The sequence below is a fragment of the mitochondrial genome of Capsicum annuum (assembly GCF_002878395.1).
Source record: "Capsicum annuum cultivar Jeju mitochondrion, complete genome".
NCBI lineage: Eukaryota > Viridiplantae > Streptophyta > Magnoliopsida > Solanales > Solanaceae > Capsicum > Capsicum annuum.
Window position 1 is genome coordinate 242501 of NC_024624.1, and position 23886 is coordinate 266386.

Here is a 23886-nt window from a genome sequence, read left to right on the forward strand (position 1 = left end):
AGAACAGAATGTGATACGATGAGATAGAATGCAATAGAAACAAAGACAGGGAACGGGTTACCTACTGTTAACGGGCAAAGCGAGCCCCTTTATTCTTCATTCTTTAATTCAGAATCAATCAAATCTCCCCAAGTAGGATTCGAACCGATGACTTTCTTAGCCGGGCGAACTGATCAACTTGCATGTGTTAAGCATATAGCTAGCGTTCCTTCTGAGCCAGGATCAAACTCTTCTTTTGACCATGATTGAGCCCTGCAGTGGTAGAACCTAGTGAACCAGACATACGACTGGAAACCTGAATAGCCCTTCTTCTCTTATGAGATTTCGAGGCTAGCTTTTTCTCGTACTATACCATCTATACCATCCAAAGAAGTAAGGAGAATTCTCATCCCGGTGCCAAGTAAGCCAAGCCGGCAGCGTCAGGGATAGGGTACGGTCTTTCTAATGAATTTACATACTGATGAGCCAAGATCAAAAGCTAGAAAGGGTATTTTGGTAGTAAAGAGAGAACCCCGATCAGTAGATAGAGATGGCCTTTAGCAAGAGGCTCAACCGATAGTCCAAAGGTTCTAGACCCAGACGGTTATAACGAGACTAATAAGTAGAAAGTACACGCCCCTTGCATTTTACTCAAGCCCTAGAAACGTCTGAAGCCTATGCTTTTGCTTCGGAGTTCGTGTCGGCGGGAGGGTCCTCGTTCATTTGTTTCCAAAACTATAGGAGAAGGGTATCCCATTTTATGAAGCGGATTCGACTGGAGATGGGTATTCAAATGTAGATTCAGTAGATTCATATGCGTCCGCCTGTATCCGCAGATGAAGATGAGGATTTAGCTTCTTCGGGAGATTATGGAACAACGGATTCTTATTCTTTTGATGGCGGGTGAAACAGTGGGCAATTCTATATTATATAGTCTAATTGAGAAGGGCATGCGTCTTTTTCTGCGCCGGTTTTGCTTATCTTTTGCAGATACGTCTACTTTCTCTCCTTTGGTTTGCGGCCCCCAACTGGAGCTATTGCTTGTCGGCTTCGGGCTCTTAGCCAACGGTTACCGTCAAACCCTTCCACGGATCACTCACCTACTTACCCTGAGACCAATGATCTTGAAGCAGAACCAGCTCCACTGATGATCATCGCGAAATCACACTAAGAAAGGTAGATGGGAACAGCGCATAAACGGCTTATTCCTAATTCCTAAGGTAAAAGGGTTTCCCTTAGATTATGCCTTTCCACTAGACTAAAAGAAGACGGTGACTCTACGAGGAATCAGGCTTATAAAAGAAAAGGAGGGACTCGAAATTGGTTATCAGTCAGGTCGTGGGAGACTAGGGAGTTTAAGTGGATTCCGTAGCAAGAGCTAGCCGAATATATCCTATATCTATCTTTCTTGCGAAGGTCCTCGACGCATCAGCTACATAATATCTGTAAAAATCTTGCCACTGGCGAACCATAATCTCTGGTGCTATCGACCTTTCGGAAAGGCTGACTTGAACACAAAGCCAATCTTCGAGAGGTTAGTGGATAGCTGTAACCAGTTCGTCCTTCTTCGGAGAAATCGGGGAGCGGGCTTAAGGCTAGGGCCCCTCCGCGCATCAGAAATCCTTGCTTACGATCTGGAGAGAAGGATCTTTTCCAAGAAAGACCTATTGCCCTTATTACTCCAAGAGATTCAAAGCGGCTTTAGATTAGTTGATTAGACAATTCCTACTGCTGTGCTAAAGGCTAGAGAGGCAAGAAGAACATCTTACTCAACAAGAGTATCGGAAGAGATGCGCCTTCGGGACTTCCCTTTTAGCGTGGGAGTAGAGAAGGAAAAGGCGAAGCTGAGTCATATAATAAGTAAGGGAACAAAGTGAGCTATAAGGCGATTGAATTCATTTCAGTTTAGTTGATATGAAAGCTAGCAGAGCTCATATCGCATTTGAAAGCAAGTGAGATATCACTATTGATTGATTGATTGATAGAAAGCCCTATTGTAGACTAATAGCTCTAGCTTTCGATTTGTTAGGAAGAGCTATTATTCATAGTAATTTCCCGCTTCAAGCAAAGTCAAGGACCTTTCCTCATTGGCCTTCGGCTTCAGCAAATTGATCTGGGACCTTGTTTCGGTATAAGGACCAAGCCTTCGAGAGTCATCCTTCTTGCTACTTTGTTTTGTTAGAGGGGGTTCTTTAGACTCTCGGAACAAGGCTGTTGGTTGTTTCTCAGTCAGGCATGTCTGTGCTGCGCCAACGGGGATGGAGGAGATGCCCCGTCAGGAGGTGTTATGCGCAGACCACTCAATCTTTTGGAAACTGGGTCCGCTGGGGCGGGTTCTTTGGTTAGCACACTTATCTGGGAGCTTTGTTTTTCTTCATGACTGCCGATCATAATTCACTTCGCATCCATCAAGCTCTGAACCTTCATTTTGAAATCTTCGCAATCTCGGATGGAATGACCTTTTGCTCCTTGATGAAACTCACATGATTCATCTTTTTCATAACTAGTTAGTTGAGATTGCTCTTCGTAAAGTTCTGCTCTCCTCTCTTTCTCTTACGTATCTAGTTCTATAGCTTAACCCTTACTTTTTCGATTGCTCCGCACCTTAATTAATCGCTTTTCGTAGCGAACTTCGTTTGGAGAATTAGCGACTTCTGCTTTAGTTTGAACTCCGACCTATTCCGTTCGTTTGATCGACTCCTCACCCTTCCGACTCCACTTACTTTCAACGCTTTCTTTCTTCTCTGGAATCGAGTTCTTTTCTTCCTCACCGACTTCTCTTCCATTCGTAGCTTTCTTTCCAGAATTGGCTTTAGCTTAACGAGCTACAACGTATGGAACTACTCTCCCAACAACAGTGGTTGCAGCTTTAGCTGCTTTCCCGTTCTAACCACGCATTAAAGTACCGAGCAACACGGTAGAAGTCGCATTTCTTAGTCCTATATCGCAACTCAATCATTGGACTAATTGCTCCCTAATCCCCGCTATTCTCTTGTTCCGTACCTCGCGTAAAGCACTCTTAACCTTTCATCAGCGGAATAAGAACTTCTTTCTTTAATTGCTACCGACCTTGAATCTCATTCTTCTATATCATCTCTTGAATCTCTTGCTCCTATCGTTGCGGCGAACGAACTGGTAGAATTTTCTAGAGCTACTCGACCGGAATGGGCTTTTGTCATTGGTAGAAGTAGCGGAAGCCGCTTTAAAGCCAACATTCGATTCGGCGGAAGTCTTTAGGATGGTCGAATTGCTAGTTAGCAGTTTAGTTCCTGGTGATGTAATCCGGAGAGCGACCTTTGTTCCACAATCCCTTACATAGCCCAGTTATACCGTCGAATCTTCTTCAAGAGTGGAATTAGCTCAAGCAGCTTTTTAACTCTATGCGACGTATTTCTAAGTTGAATTGGCGGAAGCTGCTCTCCTTTCACCCTTTGCTCCGACCTATGTATTGAACTCCATTAGCTCCGAACAACAATATGGAAGTCGTAACGCCCCCTGGCTTGGGTATAGCTGCCGTTAGCTTTCGCCCCTGTTCTCCCTTCGATCTCCTTCTCGGTGAATTAACCGACCGCTACGCACCTGAATTAAGAGCTACTTCGTATTGAACTCCTAACGCCCTTCGCTTCGGTGGAGCCGTTACCTTTCAACACGCACTTCGCTACCGACTTCCGGAATTAATACCCTAGTTCGACCGTTCATCAATACGAGCGTTCTGATACAGTATCTATTCAGCTTCAGCTTATTCAACGCTATATAAACTAGAAGCAAACTCTCCAAATTTCTGACCAACCTTTCCTTCAGTAAGAAACCAACGAACAGGACTTTTTCCATTGTAAATTCGTACGGAGCTGAATAGAAGGAAGAAAGGAGATTCGGGAACGAGTGGTTACCGTCTTGCTCCATACTTTACGCTACGCACCGGGGAATACTGGTAATTCCTAGCGTAGCACCACTCTGACTCCGTTTATTACGCAACATCGGTTAGAGCTATTGGTATTGAAGCAGAACGAGTGGAATACTAGTAGCAATGGTCCGTGTAGCGTAGCACCAATACGGGCTACGGCACTGTTCTCCCCTGTGCGGTCCGAGTTCGTTCACCAATTCTCTCTATCGCTTCGCACCTCTCCTTCTCTCCCCTGTTCGAGCTATTAACCGATGTTGCGCATCGTTCGTAGTGATGTGAGAGGAGTGGACGCTATTCGACCTATAGGGTTAATCAGCGTAGCACCTCTGCGGTTCATTCTCTTCTACGGTCTCACAGGGCTATGTTAGTCATCCAGTTTGTCTCTCAAAAACCGGGGTTTTAGCCAATTTTTATCATAAAAGCAGCTTCCGAATTGCAACTTCATACCATAAACAGCTTAAAAAGCCAGTTTCAGTGCTTTTGCATATATATGCGACAGAAAAAAAGACTCAAAAAGCTGCTTTTTTTGGCAACTTCCTTCCTAAAATGCCTTTTTCTGTGGTTTTGCACATATATGCGACAGAAAGAATTTGAAGAAAAGCAGCTTACGAATGAGAAGTTTAGTGCGCTTCTTCCCTTGCGCCATTGTTCGCTATGACCAGTATTTCCATTGTGGAATTGGACTAAGAGTTCGAAGTGATGTTCTGCAAAGCCGCTTTCGAGAACCTAAAGAAAATAATTCTATCTCTTACACCCAGGTAGGTAGATGACGAGATGGTTGTAGATGGTAGAAGATTCCTCGAATCACCGATCTTACTCTGATCGTAGAGGATCATCTCCAGAACGTAGAGTAAAGGACCAGAGCTTCAGTACGCCTTGATCCGGAGAAATGGATAAGAAAGAAAATGGAAGTGACTAAGAAGAAAGCAATTCCAGGTCAAAGCAGCGAAGGAATGCAGCAGTAGCAGATTCAACAACAACGGGCGAAGCAGAATAGAAAGTAGGAGGTTTCCCCGGGATAGCAGCCAATTCAGGATAGGAAATCGACGAATTCTTTGAGAAAAAGAACGTACAAAGTGAGTCTTCCAACGGGTTGACTTATTTCCAATTCGTTGATTGAACAAATAGACTTCCTTACCGGGGAAGATATTCTTTCTATCTTATTTGCCCAACGAGGGAGTAAAAGAACGGGAGAGAGAAGGAGAAGAGGGAGAGGAGTGAAGCTTCTTTTTAGTCGATTTCACCCCTTTTCTTCCTGACATTACATCCCATTGTTTGCACCGCAGTTCCATATCTTAGGCCTCTTTCTTCTTTACCCAACGTATGGAACGAGTTCCCACTCTATACGGAAAGAAAAGACGGGAATGCAGCAACTCATGGAGAAATAGATGAATTCGATTCTCCGGCCGAACTAGGATATGTTGGTCGAATAGCATCCGCCAATGAAACGAGGAGAATAGCTCGGTTTTCTGGTAACATCGCCCTTGAACTGTAATACTTTATCCGAGGTTTTTAGTCGATTTCACCCCTTTTCTTCATTACAGAACTTAGAACCAGGGAATTTCAACCCTAGTTTCTTAGGCCAGGGGCCTTTCTATAACATCAATAGCTTCCACTCCTGTTAAAGCAGAATCGGCCAATGCCGGAAATGAAAGAGAATCATTCGACGGTCGGATAAAAGGGGTTGGTAAGGATTTACTCCAAGGGCAGAACGAAATGAAAGAAATGTTTGGTCGAAAGGCTCGTAATGAAAGAAGGCGGTAATGTCACCTATCATTAAGTGGAAGACTTTCCGCTATACTGGTCGTACAGAAAAGAAAGATTTCGATTCTCAGGTCTCTAGGAAGAGATCAATCCGTTGTTAGGAATCTTGTATAGAAAGGTTGTTTCGATCATCGGGTTTCTTCAGTTTGTGTCCTAGTACCCTTACTTCTGTCTTTGATCGCTACGGAACTTGCACCAAATTCCTCTCTATCTTTGAGTTCTTCTATCATAGACGAATACGCCTATGCGAGTAAAAGAAGGTACGAAGTGGTGATAGTGGAATACTTTACGCCTCGAAAGAGAAGAAAGAGAGTCTGTTTTATCCTTAATAATTACCAAGTTTTTGCCTAACGCAGGTTTGGAACCCATTAGAGGAGTAGAATACGTCTATTCGATGTTTGAAGGAGTGGAATTCGAATCAAGAGAAGATTCCGAATAAAGGTCGGAGAAGAGAACTTGAGTAGAGGATTACCCATCGTATGACTTATGAGTGTTCGAGTTCCAGTCTTCTCATTTGAACCAAAGTTCTTAGTCTCGAATAAGAAAGAAAGGAGTAAAGGGGTTGGAAGGGCCCGGAAGAGGAAGTGGCTGAACTCCTCCCGAACCAACACAGCAAACAACAACCAAAGAGAAAACATCCTCTAAATAAACACCAAAGTGAGATAGAAAATGTGTGCGCAAACAACACCCAAATAACGAGATGGAAAATAGAAGAGAGAGATCTATGAGAAAGACAAGTCGAAAGCCAGATTTTTGATTCAAACGAAAACTCTTTCTACGAACGATAAGGGTCAGGCCCAAAAGAAGGATTCCAAAAAGTAGGAGATTTCGACTTGTGATCATGATAGCGGTTCCTTCTTTTCCTAGAAAATGAACAAAAGAATTGGCTGCTATGAAAGTCAGAAAGGGCAAAAAATAACGAAGGAGAGTCATGGGTTCTATATGGACCGCAATTTCGGTACGACCAGCGCGGTTGTTCCTATTTCATTTTCTTCTTCCAAGCTCGTCGCACTAGCACTAAGTTACTTACGGAATCTCAGATCTCTCTCGACACGGAGAACTTCTCTTTTGTTTACGCTATTTCAAGTGAGAATTCCAGTTCCGCCTGTTCCCGGCTATTGCATCTTCCCTGCCACACTGCTTCAACAAGAGCTTCTTAGCGACCTACTGCCCTACCACCAAGACCGGTAAGACCAAGAGCAGCGGATTCAATAGCATCGGCGAGAGAGAGAATTCCTATTGAATTAGCTTTCCTGGGGAATAAGATATTAACGAAAAGGCTATACCAAAGAGAATACATCATTCTCGAAAAGGTCGAAGGACGAAGAAGAGCTCCAAGCAAGAGATATTATTCACTAAAAGCAGCTAGCAGGTGAGAATAAAGAACTACCATTGTTGCTGACAGCTACACGGATTCACCACTACTTATGAATTCTTACTCCTGCTCCTAGACAAACGTTGAAGCAAGGAAAGAAGTAGCTCGACGGATAATGCTCTCTTCACTCCTTGTTGTCACTGACATTTCCTGTTCGACGCTCGGATTAGCAGGCTTGATCATTCAATCATATAATCATGCCTCCTATCGTGCTTTCATTATAGATTAACTAGCACGAGTAGTGGCTTCACTAGCTTATCTGGGGTACCCCCGGGGAGGCAAAGCACCAGTGGTTGCATCAGTACCGGCATAACCTTTCTATTTATTTAGGAAATAAAGAAAGGACTGGTACTGAACTAGTAGATACGGTTGAGTCAGTTGTTGATCCAGAAGCGGTAGAAGTGGAAGCCATATCAAGAGAGAAGTGATGGCTTTCCCTGTACAATAGACCCAGTAGATCCAGTTGATTATGCCCGCGCTCATGATAGGGATTCCGTTTATGGCGTGTGGTTCAGTTCCATATCTAGAAGCATACCAGGATATATACTCATATTGGCTTCCATACCTATCACTGGTAGAGTTAACAGCATATCAACCTATGACTAGTAGACCCATACCGAGTTCATCCTTATGATCGTAGTAGAGATTCATACCTCACACGTGATCGAGACCTATACCCCCCGAACCGCTTGCAGCTTTCGAGCTGTAGTTTCTCGAGGAGCTAGAGCTGTAGCAGGAGAATCTGGCATCGGCAAGGGACCGGGAAGGCCCCAATTGAGGGAGAACGAGCTCTCACCCAGATCGGCAAAGATTCGCTTAAGAGTATAAGGTATCTCATTGAAAGGAACTTTTTAGGAATTGTTAACGATGGTAGGCCCTGTGCTTCTACAGCAGGAGTTTCAGTTCCCAAACGAGTCTATTAGACATCATCTCATCCCCGTTCCGTGTGAACACCTATGGATTCTTATAGCTCGGATAGCAGCTCAAGGTTATTGAATCTCCAAAGCCTAATTCCTGAAAGAATGGAATGGTATTAGCTAGCCTTTCAACCATCGACATATCTGTTCCCGATCCTTCCACACCCGAGAAAAAGCAAGTCACGTTGCAGGGCCTACTCTCGCATTTCATTAGAAAACCCCAGTTCGTGCTCCTCACCTATTGATCAAACTACATAGAGAAAGTGGTCAGGGTATCTTCAAAGAGGCTTCCAGCCATCAAAGAAAATAAAAAAGGACACGGACGGAAAGCAAATTAGGACATGATTCCTTAAGGCGGGAGATCCACCCCGGCTTATATATGTGCACGAACCGGGACTGCTTCTATCTCAGCAACTACCCTCGGCTCATCAGCTCCTCAATCAACTTCCAGAGAAGAATAACAGATTCTCCACTACAGAACAAACTCACCAGCCATACATCATATCATAACACTCCAAAAAGAAGAGCTACTATTTTCAGTGTTGCTCGAAGACCACTACAACGATTCCCATTCATTCATGAACGGGCTTGACGATTGTCACTTCAGATGATTCTATGCCAGCCTAACCTTACGCCCATGATAAAAGGCAATGGTATTTTCCCACCTACGGCTACATGCCTATTAAGAGCTATACCAGGAGTCAAGCTAACTGCATCGGAAGAGGGTTTTTATGTTGATTGATCCCGTTTTCAATCGAATCCCTCGAGTCAGGAGAGATACCTTGAGAACAGTAAAAGCAGAATCCTATTTCCTATTAAGTTAAGTAAGTAAATAAGAAGTCTTTGTCTCGTCCCTTCCCATGTCCCAGCCATGGTAGGCTAAAGCCGAAAGATAGAGCAGTCACCTTCAAGCTCTAAGTCAAGAAATCAAGCAACAAAGACCGTTACTAATAAGATAGAAAAGAGCTATCATCCTCGGATGACAGTCCCTTTACCTTTAAAGACAGAAGCGCATCCAACCCTGTTCTTTTGGCAGCAAAACGGCGGATGTTCTTAGTCTTTGTTGGTCATATCACATATATTTCTGTGGCAGGAGAATATGAGGTTTGCCCACTCAGGCTCATGTCGGCAGTGTAAAGGCTTGATGAGATCGGAGATTCTCATTGGGGGAATTTGGATATCTTAATCTTATCTTCTGAGTGGCCTCCGCCTGATGGTTCCTTCCATGGCTTATGGCTGTTCTTGGTGGTAAGTTTTTCATTTCATCTTGTTTTCCGGGTCTTTGATCTCGTAATTCTTCCTTTGCAGTTCTGGGAGTACATTTCTATTGCTGTGCCCGTAGTTTACAGTTTACTATTCAATGTCTGTGTATTTCCGATTGGATTGTTCTCTGGAAGAGTTCTGGAGTGAGGGTAGTTCATGTTGATTTGGAGATAGAGATGACGGAGGAAGAGTATAGTGTCCCAGAGCCTTGAGATCTTTTGGTGGAGAGAGAATGGATATGATATGCCAATTACTACTCTGCGTATCTGATGTGTGCTTCGGAGTATTGGAATGCTGATCAGAGGCGGGCGACGGTAGCGTAACAGCCAGGTTAGGCGCTCCAGCAGCTCTAGGAGTTCCCGTTCTCGCTTTTCTTGATCTTCCAAGCTTGAAGCTCTCCAGCTTTGAGAAAGGAGAGACAGCCATTTGATACATGACAATGGAGAATAGTACTATACTTATACTACTGCTTTCTTTTATGTTTCCTATGCAGCTAATAAGCTATGAATGATGATATGTGATGCATGCTTTGACTTCTAAGGCTTGACAGGTATTTTTGGTCGATTTCCAGTTGACTGCCTCAACCTATCGATTAAGTGAGTTGGAGAAGAAAGTCTTATTATACTATTTATTTAGGTGCAAAGAGCATATGACACGAATTCCGTATAAGATAAATCGATTCCAACCTTGGCTCAGGAGCTTCCTTAAGCCATACTACCAATTGCACTGGATTCTCTGGTATCCAAGATATTCCTAAGAGCCTCTCAGTAGCAATCGGAATCTCACTCAATCTTTAGTTTCAATGCTAAATGGGAGCCTAGTTCAATGGAATAGTTCGAAGCGAGAGGTTGTGGGCAATGTACACTAAAGTGTCTTACCCTCTTGACCTTTGGTTAGGAAGGGGTTTCCCTTTTGGATCCCTATGTTAAAGGGGCCCTTTTACGTAGAGAACTTAAACCTAAGCAGTTGAGACTTCCTCCAGATGAAGTCCATCTTGGCCCTGGGGCCGTGGACTTCTTGGAATGGTCAATTCTGCGAAGGTATGTACATACCTGGTTAGAGTATCTCGCCTGGTATGCTCAGCAATCAGTTCACCCTCTATTGAATCTTGGTTTGATGGTCCAGACCTCTTGGAAGATTAAGGATGAAGATCCTCAACTCAAGAGATTTGGACTATTGTGGAAAATCTTTGATCTTATTATTCAATACTTATTCAATACAAAATGAACAAGATCAACCCTCCCCGTGCAATTACTGACAAAAGTTGTATGGTTTTGGGGACCTGAATAAGTGGAGGGCTGACAGGCAAGGACTTCTTGGTCTGTGCTCGAGGTTGGTTAAGGCCTCGAGCACAGAAGGGGGTTGTGGTTCTAGGGGAATCCTTAGACCCAACCTCTTCCAAAGCCATTAGAAATAAGACTTTGGGCCTTACGGAGCGCCAACAAGTAGTAGGATACAGTCGTAGGAACTCGGACAAGAAGTTTTGAGACTACTTCTAGTCTCGCACCAATGTCCCTGTTCTTAGCGATGGGAAATGGGGGTCCGACCTACTTAGTAGTCCCTCGGTTTAAGGGAATACACCCCGCTCATCCTATTACCCTGGTTTCTTCCCTGTTGGAAGAAGGCTATCTCGGCACGAGGCCTTATAAATTGTAGATTTGCTTGGGTCCAGGGCTCCGCCGATGGCCAGATAGGCGAAGCGGTTCACCACTCTGCTTCCAGATTTCTTTTAGTAGACTAACCTATGAATATTCATTCAGAAATGAATGCCTCTTTCACAGCTAACCTCTTCATGCTGATATTTTCTGTTTCGTCGATAGCTTTTTCTAGAGGGAAAAGGAGCACTGCAATACTATAGTTCTCGTCCTGCCTTCCCAACAGGACAGACAGGTTTGCGACTTTCGGAGTTTAGCAGCCGGCTTTGATCGTTCTATTACCGGCGTTGGATCTATACACAGATAGGTCGTCCTATCCCAGCATTCCGCTTCTTGAATATAGACCAACGATAGCCGCCGTCTTGTGGTCTCTAGGAGAGTGACGGCAGCGGCGATACCGCTTGAAGTCCTTTCTGTGAACCCCGCCCCGATTGATTATAACTAGAGGTGGTCTCGACCCTTACTTAAGAGAAAAGTCCAATAGGGGAGCTGCTTGTGGACCTAAGAGGGAGCCCCTTGTTGGGGTCATGAAAAGAATCTCTCTGCGCTCCTGTTAGATGCCGCTTGCCCCTTTCCACTCCTTCACCTCTGGGACAGGCAGTTTCACTCAAAGCTGCTGGAACGAGAGCTCTTTTATCTCCGATTCCTTTCCGCCGAACTACCTTTCCTGAAAGAATAGCGGAACCGGGACTTCTTCATCTGAGCGTACTTCCATCAGCTTCAGGAAGTGCAGTTGAAGTAGAGTCGGTAAGCCCAGTTGTTGATGAATTAGACTTGTCCCCCGAATCTATGCCCGGGGCTAGCGCCAGTTCAGAGTCAGAGTCTTCCCCGTTGGCCAGTCAGAAGATGAGGCAGCGCCCTTTTTCCTATTTATTGACCGTCACCAAGCGGCTGATAGATCCTGGTCTATATCGTAGTCTCTGGTGGCCTCTTAGGAGTCTGATAAAGCTGCCCTCCCATCGGAAAAGACAAAGAAAGGACGGACTACACCTTTCTTTATCGATTGGCTTCATGTTCCGCTGCTTCCCACTCTGTCTTCTACTAATAAGATAAGAGTGGTGACCCCATATAGACATTCCTTTAAGGGAGGCTGTCTCCATACGGGAATGGTTTCTCCTTCCACCGAACTCTAAGCGCTAGTTTTTCCTAGTAAAGTAAATAGATTCCTTTTTTTGGCGACTAATCCGATCCGGCTAACCGGAACTGAACTTAAAGCAGGGGAAGAGGCATCAGCCGCAGAAAGTAATTGAATCGGGGAAGTTGCGAGTTTTCGCTATCCCCAGACAGAACTTTTCCTTCTTCAAGATAGCACTTACTGGGTGAAAGAAAGAATGAAACTGTTCAAGGAGAAAGCTTTGAATCACAAAGATCTATTCTAGAGAAAGAGACCCCTAGAAGGGAATCTTCCATGAGGGTCGTTGGATATGCATAAAGAAAGTAGGCTAAATCCAAGGTTGGCCTTTGACCCATCTCTTGTGGATCGGTATATCCCTTAGTCCATTACTGAATAAGTAATTAGTCAATTACATCATAAGGCTTAAAGAAAGGGGAGGTTTCATAGCTCTAGCTTGCTGCGTCAACTGGCCCTTCGTCATCCTTTCTGTGAGGTAGCTTGTCTGGTTAATGGGGCTCTCTATTCAAAGATAGCGGTAAGAGATGATATTTACAAGGACGGGAAGCGGTATCGAACAAGAAGAGCTGGAAGCGAAGCACCCTTTGAAAAGCTTCTATCTGACAGGAGGAAGTACTCAACTAGTGAATGAAAGGAAAGATGACGCCCAGGCGAAGTCAACTTATTCAAGAGTCCTCTTTAATTCAGGTAACTAATGTTGCGCATCTATCTACCAGCAAAGACAGGTTAGAATGGTAATCTATGCTAGGAGTGCCCCTTACCTTAAACCTTAAGTAGCTCACTGAAGGAAGCGTGAAAGTAAGCAAGCAAAGTCTCAACCCGAAATCAATAGCCCGCAAGAAATAGAAAGGAGAAAGCCCATCTCTTTCCAGTAGTATGTAGCAAAACTTCCTTGAACTTCTATGGAGGGCTTAGTTAGCGCAGTTGAGTGGCGCTTGTTGAATACCTCTCTACGGCCTGTTCCAGGGAATGCTCTTGTCTATTTCTAACTAGTGGTGGAAAGAGAATGAGAAAGAGAGTCATGAAAGAGAATCGATTTCAAGTAGCAGTAGAAGTAGATTACGTAGTAGTGGTAGCTTGTGACCTCTCCTCTGAACCCTATTCTTTTCCACTAACATCTCGCCCGGTAGTAGTAGCTTCCTCCTCTCGCCGTCCCGCCCTTATAACAACTCTGGAACCCAAATCAGTCTTGCAGGAGTGGTAACCCCTGTAGTAAGACTCTTCGGCCTCGTAGTCAATCTACTGATGAGCCTTATCGCGGGAGCCTACTGAAGTTTCAAAAAAAGGAATTGAGAATCATCATAGGCTGTGTTTTAAGTGAAGGAGAGAGACAGGACTTGCTAGGAATTGAATCAATAGGCTCAGGGGCATGCCCCGTATCCGCTGCAAGAGAATCCGCTCTTTGACACATATATTAGACCGTAGCACAAGAGACGATTCGCTCTAGTCCCGTAACCAAGCGAAAGAGGATTCATGGACAGAAGCTGCGGGTAAACCCTCGGTTTGCCCTCAACTATATACGTTGATAGGGGATAACTTCTTTGCTAGCTACCAGCTAAAGGTGATACTATCTACAACTCCTGAAAGAAGGCCAAATAGTGTCTCATCCGACATTCCCTCTCTAAGGAATGCTTATTCAAACCATTTGTGGGAATTTGATCATTTTCTTCTTTATCTCTTTCTCCTTGCTGGAAGGCTGTTTATGAGCGGAAGGGAAGTAGAGGTAGAGGGTCCGAAGGAGAGAGGAGATCTCTGCTCTTATCGTTAATTAGGTATGCCTCCAGATCTGAATGTATACCCTAGGCCAAGGGGTGCGATCCCCCGAGCAGCTCTTCATACTATGGGGTTATAGTTTCTCCTTGACCTTTCGATTGAGGGTATTCAGCAGTGGGCCTACCTTAAGGTAGGAGGTGATTGAAAAAGGGGAAGCCGGTCCCCTTACATAGCCATAATAGTGACGTTTTTTCGAAGTAGCTGAACAATGGAATCGGCTGGTATAGAATCAGCTGCACATTAATCTTCCTCTATTCTATCAATTTCATTCTTTTTTATGTCCACATGTTTGCTTTAAAAAGGAAGTAAGGCCACCTCTTCAGTTTGAGAACCAGCTGGAACTTGGATTGCTGACTAATCTAACCACTTTGGAAGTTCACGGCGGAAAAAACCATTCCCGACATCTGGGGAGACTGCTACTTCCCACGAGTCTTTTTTGCAAAGGGGCAGGCAAACCATTCCTGAGCAAGCAAAGGGTTGACTTATTCATTTCTCAAGTAGGAGGGCGCCTTCGCTTCGTAAGGCAGAATTGGAACAAAGGCCGAAGCCCCTGGGAAGAAGAAAAAGATTTTATCCCGCATCGGAATATGCCCCCCTTTCCAAACTCCGCATCCTGATCGTTGGGGCAGAAGCTTCTCCATTCTCCGGGTAAGCAAGCCATGCTTTTGAGGATCAAAATGATGGTTAGTTCAATTAACCCAGCCTCAAGGACAGAAAGGGAGGGTAGGGTTTTTCCTTGATGAGGCGAAAAAGAAATTCCAGAGCCATAGCTATTCCGTGTGGAACAGAACTGGTCCTTACGGATCTCCAACTACCTGCCCCTATTCTGCAGTTGGTATTGGGAGGTTGCCTGGTCCGAGTGGGGATAGCATTTCTCAGAAAGAAAAGTCCAAAATTCTGACTTCCCTCTTAGGCGGGTATCGGGACAGCGAACCTCCTGCCAAGAGGCCGACGGTTGCTTGCTCCGTTAGGGACGGTTTATCATCAGGAAACTCCCAAGCTTGCCGATGAAGGAGGCCAATCCTCAGGAATTTGATTTCCACTTTTGGGAGAATCCGATTTCACGGCGGGCGCACCGGAGTTTTCTCAATCTCCGAAGCCCGCAGCGACAGGGGTCTCTGTGCGCTACTCAAATGCGTACTGAAGCTGAAACAAAGTGATTCCGTTCTGTCTCTCTTTTCTTTTCGGATTCCGAGGATGAAAGGCCAAACTAACCCAGTCGCTTTTTTTAGCGGCATCCCGAAAACGTCCGGGTCGAAATCCTCTGCTTGCTTCGTCCATGACACTCGCTAACCAACTGAGAGACCCAAAGAAGGGTTGCCCGCCCAGGAAAAGCTCGAGCGGGAAAGAAGCTTTTTGAATCTTCCTTGGGAATCCACACACACACAAACACTCTTTCCTTTTCCCAAAATGGATCAAACACCCTTTTCTTCTTTGTTCTTCACCCTTGAAGGTTTTGAAGATCCCTCAAGAACACCAAGAACACCCAAGAACAAGATGAACAACCCAAATTGAATCCCCCACTTTTCAATCCGGAATTCTCTCAAAACTTTAGAATGTTGTTCCCCTTGATGAAGAGAACACACCCCTCAGTCTTAAAACCAATTCCAAATCTACGATTACTAAACCCAAGTCCTTCTCCTTCACCACCTCCAACCCCCCTACGACTATCAGGATTCTACATATCGTCGACATGAACAATGATATTTTCTTTTACTTTGATTAGAGGTTGAGTTGGTTTAGCCAACAAACAACATGGGATTACTGAACCACGAACGTCGAAAGTCAAACTACGTTTATATAGAGAGGAAGCTCGTACTGCGCCAATCAAATGAGACGACGAGAGAAGTAGTCAAAAGAAAGGTCGTACTGCGTCGAAAGAGATTCGACGGTCGTACTGCGTCGAGATAGCTGAAGGAAGCTATTCAGAAGCTTACTGCTTCGACGGTTGAGCTAGTTCAATTGAAGCTAATGCTATGCTATGACGGGCTGCTCGCCTTTATACGGCTTGGCTTTGCTATCGCTCCTATGTAGTGGTCGGCCAGTAGTATTCCTACCATACAAGAATGCCTATTATATAGTGCTAGAAGCTTCGCCAGAAGGAGGATAGTGCTCCGTATGGCAAAGAAAGGTGGTTTTCTAACGACTGCACTGTATTTAAAACAGTGTAGTCTATCTCTGAAGAGATACTATGGGGTAACCCCATACGTGGAGAACGCACATCTGTGCCAGTGTCTCTGACGCGAACTGGACTACCTCGTATCATTCCAAAATTTCATCGAAGTCTTATTAGACAACGAGGAGATAGAGGGGATCAGGTAGTCAAGCTATACCTTTCATGGTTTGCTTTAGCAAAGATTGTAGAATTAGCCAAACCTATAAGTAAGGCGACATTCGAGTCTATTACTAAAGTAGATTATGATATGGATAGCTTTAAGGAAATACATGCGGATATTAGGAGTTTGACTCCTATTATTCGTAAGTATCTCCCTACAGTTCACACGATACCCTTGGATAAAGGGTTGTCGTGGGTCCCTACATGGAAGAGTACTCCAAATGACGATCGTATGTTCGATCGGAACGCTGTGCCTAACATATTTACTAGTTTGAAATATGAGGTTGCCTCGTTTGCAAGGGATGTACGTTTTGTACATTCCCTTCCAGATGGAGTATTCTCCCCAGGTATTCTATTTGCAAAAGGAACGCTTTGGCCTTTCAATTACAAATGGAATACTCAGGTCGCTAATAAAGATTTCACTCTTTACGAGACTCCCCCTTATGGCGTTGGTCATGTCTTTAATGACTTGGCTAATGCCTATGAAGGGAGGTATCTTCGACCTGGTAGGATCGCTCAGGTTATTGAAGGAGGTGGAAAGAGACGACTGTTTGCCATAGGAAATTATGTCAAGCAACGTCTCCTTCGCCCTGTACATGATTGGGCTATGGAGGTTTTGGCCTCCATTCCCATGGATGGAACCTTTAATCAAGGAGGTCCCATCGACCGATTATGTAGGTGGGCTTCAACTCAAGGAGATAGACGCTCTCTTAAGGTCTACTCTTTTGATTTGAAATCCGCTACTGATCGGTTCCCACTGTCGATTATCCATGAGGTTACTTCAGCCTTCTTTGGACCGACAGTGGCATCATGTATTGTTAATGGGACCTTTGGATTAAATTCCTTCGACATAACTTCTCTTCTTCAACCTAGATTGAAATGGAAATCTTTCCAATCGTTGTCGAAAAGGAAGCCTGTCTTAGTGAGTTTTGTCCAAGGACAACCATTGGGGTATTATACCTCTTGTGCACTTTTCTCCCTATCACATCACTATTTGGTGTGGTTGGCAGCCGAGCGGTCATCCCCAGATAGGGGAAGGTTTACTCGCTACGCTCTTTTAGGTGATGATATAGTTATCGCCGATGAGGGTGTAGCAAGGGAGTACAAACGGATTCTAGAGGAGCTCAGAGTAACTATATCTGTTCCTAAATCTTTAGTTTCAGATAATGGTTCCTTTGAGTTCGCAAAGAGGTTTGTGGTGAATTTTGAGAAAGACTTATCACCTATCTCTTTGAAAGCTCTATTATCTGTTCGTACAACCTTGGGTTTATGCCAATTGGCGGATAAGTATGATATCAGAAATGATTCTACTCTCTTCCGGTTGGCGGGTGCGGGTTTTAGGGCTCGTGCTCGACTGCGATCTACAACTTCTTGCGGACGTCGTTGGCAGAGGTTGTGGGTTGCTGCTCATAAACCATTGAGGAATAGTCAGCTACCGTTAGAATGGTGGATTGGAAGAGGTACCCCTCTCAATCCCTATTTGAAGGGAATCATGGTTGACTGGCTTAGAAAGGAGTTGAAGCCTAAGCAATAGGTGCTTCCTCCTGAAAAGCTGACCTTTGAGGGTGAAAGGGACAATGCCGAGTACACTTTAGTCCACAATTGGATGAAAATGTGGTTAAGGTGGTTACATTGGTATTGTTCCGTAGCCCTCTCCCCCGACCCTCCTATCCAAGACCTTTTCTCTCCTCCAATTTGTAGTACTACTTGGAAAAGATCAAACAAGGATATTGATATATTCGACGTTTGGTCTTCTCTGGAAGTGTTACGATTTGGTGGAGGGAGATTGGTTGAATAATTGCCCTCTCCCTTTAGGGGAAGGTGATGTCCGATTTCCCGGATGGATACGAGGTGGGATGACAGGTACTGACTTCATGATGGTCCCGAGTGATCACCAATCACAAAGGGATATAGGATGATCACATAGTTGAATTTAAGCGCACCTTGAGCGTTAAAGCCTAAGGGCAAATAGCTCTATGTAAAAGTAGGGCGGGGGGCCCTTAGGTAGAGCTGTGGCGGATTGGTAACCCGCTACAGCTCACCCCCAAATTCCTCAATTGTTCTTCACTAAGAAATTCACTTTTCTTTTCTTTTAACATAGAAAATAGATCTTTTTGGTATGTTGAAATATTAGTAGGTTCTTTAATAGTACTAGCTTGATTTTCAAGTTGACTGTAATATTCTCTCCAAAAATGATCCAAAATGATATTCTTTTCTTTCTTTTCTGCAGAACCAATATCACTCGATTCCTTTACCGATGACCCTGTGAGGGTCGTAAGAAGCCTTTCTGAAGAACCATTTATCATTGACATGAGATTAGATGTAGAATATTGAGTTTAGGTAAGTAGATTCTGATCCAGGTCCTGCTACTTTTGGGCGATCCTGGCTGTCACGGTGGAACAAATGAAATAGGCTTTCTTTGGGCGATGTTGAGGCGTCGTGGTGCCCATGATAGCTGACGACGTGGTGCGGGTGCGGGGAAGAGTTGAACTCAAACTACGTTTATATAGAGAGGAAGCTCGTACAGCCCCAATCAAATGAGACAAGTAGTCAAAAGAAAGGGCGTACTGCGTCGAGATAGCTTACTGCTTCAGGGTGGTGATAGGATGAATCCTCGCGAAAGGAGCGGAAGTAGGGGCGGTTAATAGTAAACTACAGGGGCGAAAGCGTTGAAAGCAGTTGGTTAGGATTACCCAAGCTCGGGGTATACTTTACCCTCTAGAGGTCGGTTAGGCGTTGAAAGAGATTCAATTTCCCCTAGGTAAGGTGCGTAGCGGGTCGCTCTCACATCACCACGAACTAAACTGCTAACTACCAATTCTCCCATCCTAAAGACTTCGCCCTACTCGCTTGCTAATGGAGTGAACGAAGGCACGGATTATATACCAATTGCCACTTACGTGGAGCGAAGGGGAGAGGAAGAAAGCGGCCATGATAGTGTAGGTAAAGTAGCTAACGTCTGGTCGAGCATCTGTAGCTGATGAAACAAGGGGAATAGCGGTAACAAAGCCCTTTAACAGGGGTAATACTAAACGCTAGAGGAAGTCGGGTGGGGATTACTGAACTCAAACTACGCGTAATACGTCTACGCTCGTTTAAAAGCCGCTAAAGCCTATTCAACGAGCTCCAGTAGTCGTAGCTCGGTTAGCACTGTTCTAGCTGCGATTTAGCTACTTTACGCTAGTATTGAAGAGAGAGCAGCTGTGGCCAATGAAAGGAGCGGAATAGAAGGTGCGTAGCGGGGGAGAGAAGTGGTAACACAGGGGTACGGGTCGAAACAACTTCCATACTTGTAGCTCGGGGCAAAGGAAGTTGGTTAGGAGTAATTCACTGGACGGCGGTAAAGTGAGGAAAGAAAGCGTATATAGTCGTTTAGCTCCATACTTTCCGTATTAGCACAACGAAAAGCAAAATCAAGGTTTCTACGTCGAGATAGAGTTGGTGCTACGCAAGAGAATAGAGTTTATGGATGGGAAGAGATGAAAGGTCGTACTGCGTCGAGATAGCTCATAGGTCGTACTGCGTCGAAAGAGATGAAAGGTCGTACTGCGTCGAGATAGCTCGTCAGGTCGTACTGCGTCGAGTGAAGGAAGCTATTCAGAAGCTTACTGAGCAGAAAGCCGATTCGTTGGGCGAGCAGAGGAAAGAAAGAAAACACTTACTTATTGCTTTGCTGATTTCATTCAAAAGCGAAGGAAGAAAGCTACTCGACCAAAGCAAAGAGCAAGCTGAAAAACGCAAGCAAAAAATTTCAATGTAAAGTTTTATGCATGCGAAAGAGAAGTCGAAGGCCTTAGTCTGTGCCAGTCCCCGAGGAATAAGTTGTTCCAGGTAAGACTTTCTATAGTCGCATTCCTCTGCTGTCCCCTTGTTTGAGGAGTTCAGAGTTTCATCCAGTTCCTTACGAGTGTACCAATTCCCCTCCAGCCAGTCTTAAGCCAACAGTATCTTATCACATCACAAGCCATCAGGGAAGGGAAATCCTAGACTCAGACGAGGCTATGAAATAGGTGAAGTAGTCCTCAAAACCATGGGAAGAAAAGATATTAAGGTACCCTTGAGGACTGATGCTGCTGGCTTATGGGATGTAGCAGAAAGGGGTGTAACAAAACTTGCAGCAAGAAGGACTGAAACAAACTCCAACTCAAAGATCCGGGAGGGAAACTATCCTCTTACCTCGTACCTCGTAGACCTCCTATCGATAAAAAAGTATTCGCTTGTATCCAAACCTCCTATTCCACTCTAACTGGTGGAACTCCAGAGGCTTATGCAACAAGCTTGGTTGTACTGATAGATTCAATTAGGAGCACAACGTATACTCTAGAAGTCCTACATATCCATCATATACAATATATGGGGGAAGAAATGAGAGGGCCTAACTCTCCATAGGTGTAGTCTCCCACTCGCTCGCCTGGCACGACAGAAGAAGAAACTCGATGGAAGGCAGGCAAAAGGAGAGCAACTCTAACTTCAACTTAAACTGGCTCACAGAAGATATCGCAGAAAAGCAACCATACAGGGACGCCGTTGGCTTACTCGCTTTCTTATCAATTGTATTCTCCTTTTTAGGATATTCTTTGAAGCTTGAGATGAGTAATGAAATATCTATTTCTACACTTTCTCTTCTATACTCGTCTTGGAAGTATGGTTTGCGAGCTGCCCGAGAAGAGATTCCTTAAAGGACAGGGACAGGCCGGGAATGAGACTTGTATTGGAAGAAATGAAAGCCCCTAAAATCGTTAACCTCATGAAACTAGGTAATCTCATGGTAAGGACAGGTCTTACTAACTTAGACCTCTTATCCTTCTCATACTACTTTAGGGGTAGATCTATTAGGACTGGTATGACTGTTATCCTTTTATCCTGGTCACTCATTCACTTAGCTGGAAGCACGCATTCATATCTGTCTTGGTAAGTAAGATTAGGTTAGTCTTCCTTACGAAGAGTGGGCATGATCGATTTGAAATGTGAGCAGCGGATCAGAAAATACCTAATAAGAATGCACTTGAGCACCTCAGATCAGACATAAAGCGGGAAGTGCTTTTACCTATTACTTTAGACCTGGGACTTTCCGGGCATATAACGGTTTTAAAGGTGCTCTTCACTGGTCTTTCTCCTCCGCAGGTTAAGCCTACTCCTCAATAAACATCTTATCTCATCCACCTATTTCATAGCCTCGTCTTCCTCCATGAGGCTACTACTCGACTCGGGATATTCCTACTGTTCGGACTAAACTGGATCTACTCATGCTGGACCGACTGTGCAATACCAACAATGGAGCACGCTGCCCGTCCGCGGAAGCATTCTGGTAGGAAGGCCGGCCACCACACTACATAAGATAGAGCTGGCGGAGAAAGCTCGAAGAGCTTAGCTTCCCTTGTCTCTGTTCTACCCAAGCTTTGAACTTCCTGTATGTATTTCGATCGAACCACTTGAAAAACTCCCAGTGTGTAGGAGACAACCCTCCCTGCAGGCCGATCTATGAGGGAAGGTAAATTCCATCTCTATCCCCCAGGTAAAGTACTCTAAGAAAGAAGGACAGCTCAGCTCTATCTATGAGGTAAAGATACCCTGATTAAGGTGGTGCAATGGACAGCTAGCTATAGAATCGGTAGCCGGGCGGAGCAGCTCGAAGAGGGGCATCTATCTCTATTGATCGAGCTAAAGGTTTTTATTCCGGGGAGGAGAAAAGGAAGTCAAGTGCTACTTATTACTTACAAAAGGCGAACCACAGAAGGAAGAGCTTTTTCTCGGTATCAATGACTCACTTATAGGCAAAAGAAAAAGAGTGGACTTGGTCATCGCTATTGGTTTTCTTTAAAGATCCATCAACTCAAAGAGAATGATTGTCGGAAGCGGAAGTGACTTCGCGGGCGTGCATACTTACTTAGTTACGACTTCTTCCAACTGCGAGGAAAAAGCTTTCCAGCAGTCCAAGCAGATGCGAGTGAAATTGCTGCTCCGGAATTATTTTTCGCTTTTATGAAGCCTGGAACCATGTGTAGCCTGTGCGAAGGAAGCCTAGACTGGAAAGGTGGGATCGAATCCATCCTAAAAAAGAAAGAATTACCCTTCATCTCTTGAGCTCAGTAGGATATACTTGATTCAACTTTCAGTTAGCATTCAAATGCAACTATATGCTTAACGCATTTAGTTCAATGTAGGTGTAGGTAAGGATGTGCTCTAAGGGATAAATTTTTCTATTCCCATCCCGAATCTACTTATCGATACTCGTCGATACTCGGTTCATTCAGTTCTTTATAAGAGCAGTAGTCACATCCTGTCTTCTATCCCCTCCTCCCCCCATGCGCGGAAGGAAGTTTCATTTGGCGGTATCGTATATAAAAATTACGACTTCATTTAGAAAAACTCGAAATATCATAAGAGAAGAGAAGAAAAAGAATCTTACGCCCAAAAATCCCATTTCTTTCTTTGTTGAAGTTCCCCTTCTCCGGCAGCTAGTTCAATGGTTTCTAAGCTGGATGACTGGTATTCTCTGGATGGACGGTAAATCCAGGTATGCTGCTGGTCTTTAGAAGGACCAAGGGAATCCTGGTCTTCTCTCCTAACGAATTTCCCCTTTGCTACTCCCTTTCGCTACCTGGAGCCAGGTTTTTTCTTATTATAGATAACGTACGCACAGGTGATCTATCTAATTAATGGACTAGCTTCACTAAGACTCATTCGATCTTCTATAGCGACTTTCGGACCATTCCATTCATTGTCTTCTTCTCAACCTCTCCTCGGTCACTGAACTGGGTTACTGAACTCCACCTTCTCGGAATCCCATTTCTGAAAGTCAGGTCGAAGGCAAATGGATTCCCTTGCTTGGGCAATAAAAAAGTCTATGATTCTCATCTCGAAAAAAGAGTTTAAAGTTACGGCACCTCCTATAACTACACCACCAAGACCGGGTAACAGAACAGCGGCCAGAGCAGCAGATTCCATAGCCGCGGTTCTTCCTCCATCAAAAGGCTCTGAGCCTGCGTAGTAGCTAGGCTACGAGATTGATTCTCTGATGATAGAAAGAGAGAGGATAGAGGATCACGCTTACAAGCAGCCTTTTCCATCGTCTTTCGCTGACCCTGGTTCTATCAAACCAGCTTCTTCAATCCTGGTGTGAACTTCTTCCTGCCTTCTTACCCAAGAGCTCTGATTCCGCTTAAATAAAAGCAGCTCTTCTTCCTTACTCTTTCGAGTAAGCATTTTGAAACTTCCTTAAACATCTGCTTCAAAGAGCTAAGCCCCGGTCTCACTGAACTGGGTCAAAGAACTACCTTCCTGGAGCTACCTCCTTACTTAGATCGTTCGTTCCCCAATTCAAACTCGGATCAGTTGGCAAGTGGATTCCGTGCCTGGGTACGAAACTCTAAACTAGAAATTCGATCTTGAAAGAGTGAAATCTAGCCTTTTGTCTTTATCCTTTATGGGTCTGGGCTAATTCTTGAAAGCAGCAACTCCTACACCTACCGAAACTTTAACAGAACAACTACGGATTCTCACCCTCGAGTCAGGAGCTCGCTTTCAATCTCTAAGAGCCGATTCGATGGCATCTTCTCTTATGATCTTTCTAGTTAGCACGTAGTGGGAATAGTCCCTCATCGACACGGGAAGAGAGCTTCAAGCAAAAAGGGCTTGTGCAAGCAAGTGACACTTTACTTCAAGCGAATAGTGCTGCCTCACTTTCTTTAGCTAGGCTGAGAAGCCGATTCCCGACATAGACTATTTCCTTCTCATCGAAAGATGCCTAAGACCTTTTCACCAAAACCTAAACCCCCTGCTCCTCGAA

At 44.6% G+C, this 23886-nt stretch overlaps 5 protein-coding genes across 5 annotated transcripts; 2 read left to right on the forward strand and 3 right to left on the reverse strand.

Moving 5' to 3' along the window:
- Positions 1-6175: 6175 nt before the first annotated feature.
- Positions 6176-6580, reverse strand: orf134 (hypothetical protein). The gene has a single exon. The coding sequence runs from the start codon at positions 6578-6580 to the stop codon at positions 6176-6178; it is 405 nt and encodes a 134-aa protein (YP_009049727.1).
- orf106a (hypothetical protein) lies at positions 6518-6838 on the forward strand. The gene has a single exon. The coding sequence runs from the start codon at positions 6518-6520 to the stop codon at positions 6836-6838; it is 321 nt and encodes a 106-aa protein (YP_009049728.1).
- Positions 6839-9292: 2454 nt separating this feature from the next.
- On the reverse strand, positions 9293-9637 carry orf114a (hypothetical protein). The gene has a single exon. It carries the CDS (start codon positions 9635-9637, stop codon positions 9293-9295), a length of 345 nt encoding a protein of 114 aa, YP_009049729.1.
- Positions 9638-16185: 6548 nt separating this feature from the next.
- orf481 (hypothetical protein) lies at positions 16186-17631 on the forward strand. The gene has a single exon. The coding sequence runs from the start codon at positions 16186-16188 to the stop codon at positions 17629-17631; it is 1446 nt and encodes a 481-aa protein (YP_009049730.1).
- Positions 17632-18097: 466 nt separating this feature from the next.
- Positions 18098-18409, reverse strand: orf103a (hypothetical protein). Its single transcript has one exon. It carries the CDS (start codon positions 18407-18409, stop codon positions 18098-18100), a length of 312 nt encoding a protein of 103 aa, YP_009049731.1.
- Between the last annotated feature and the right edge of the window lie 5477 nt (positions 18410-23886).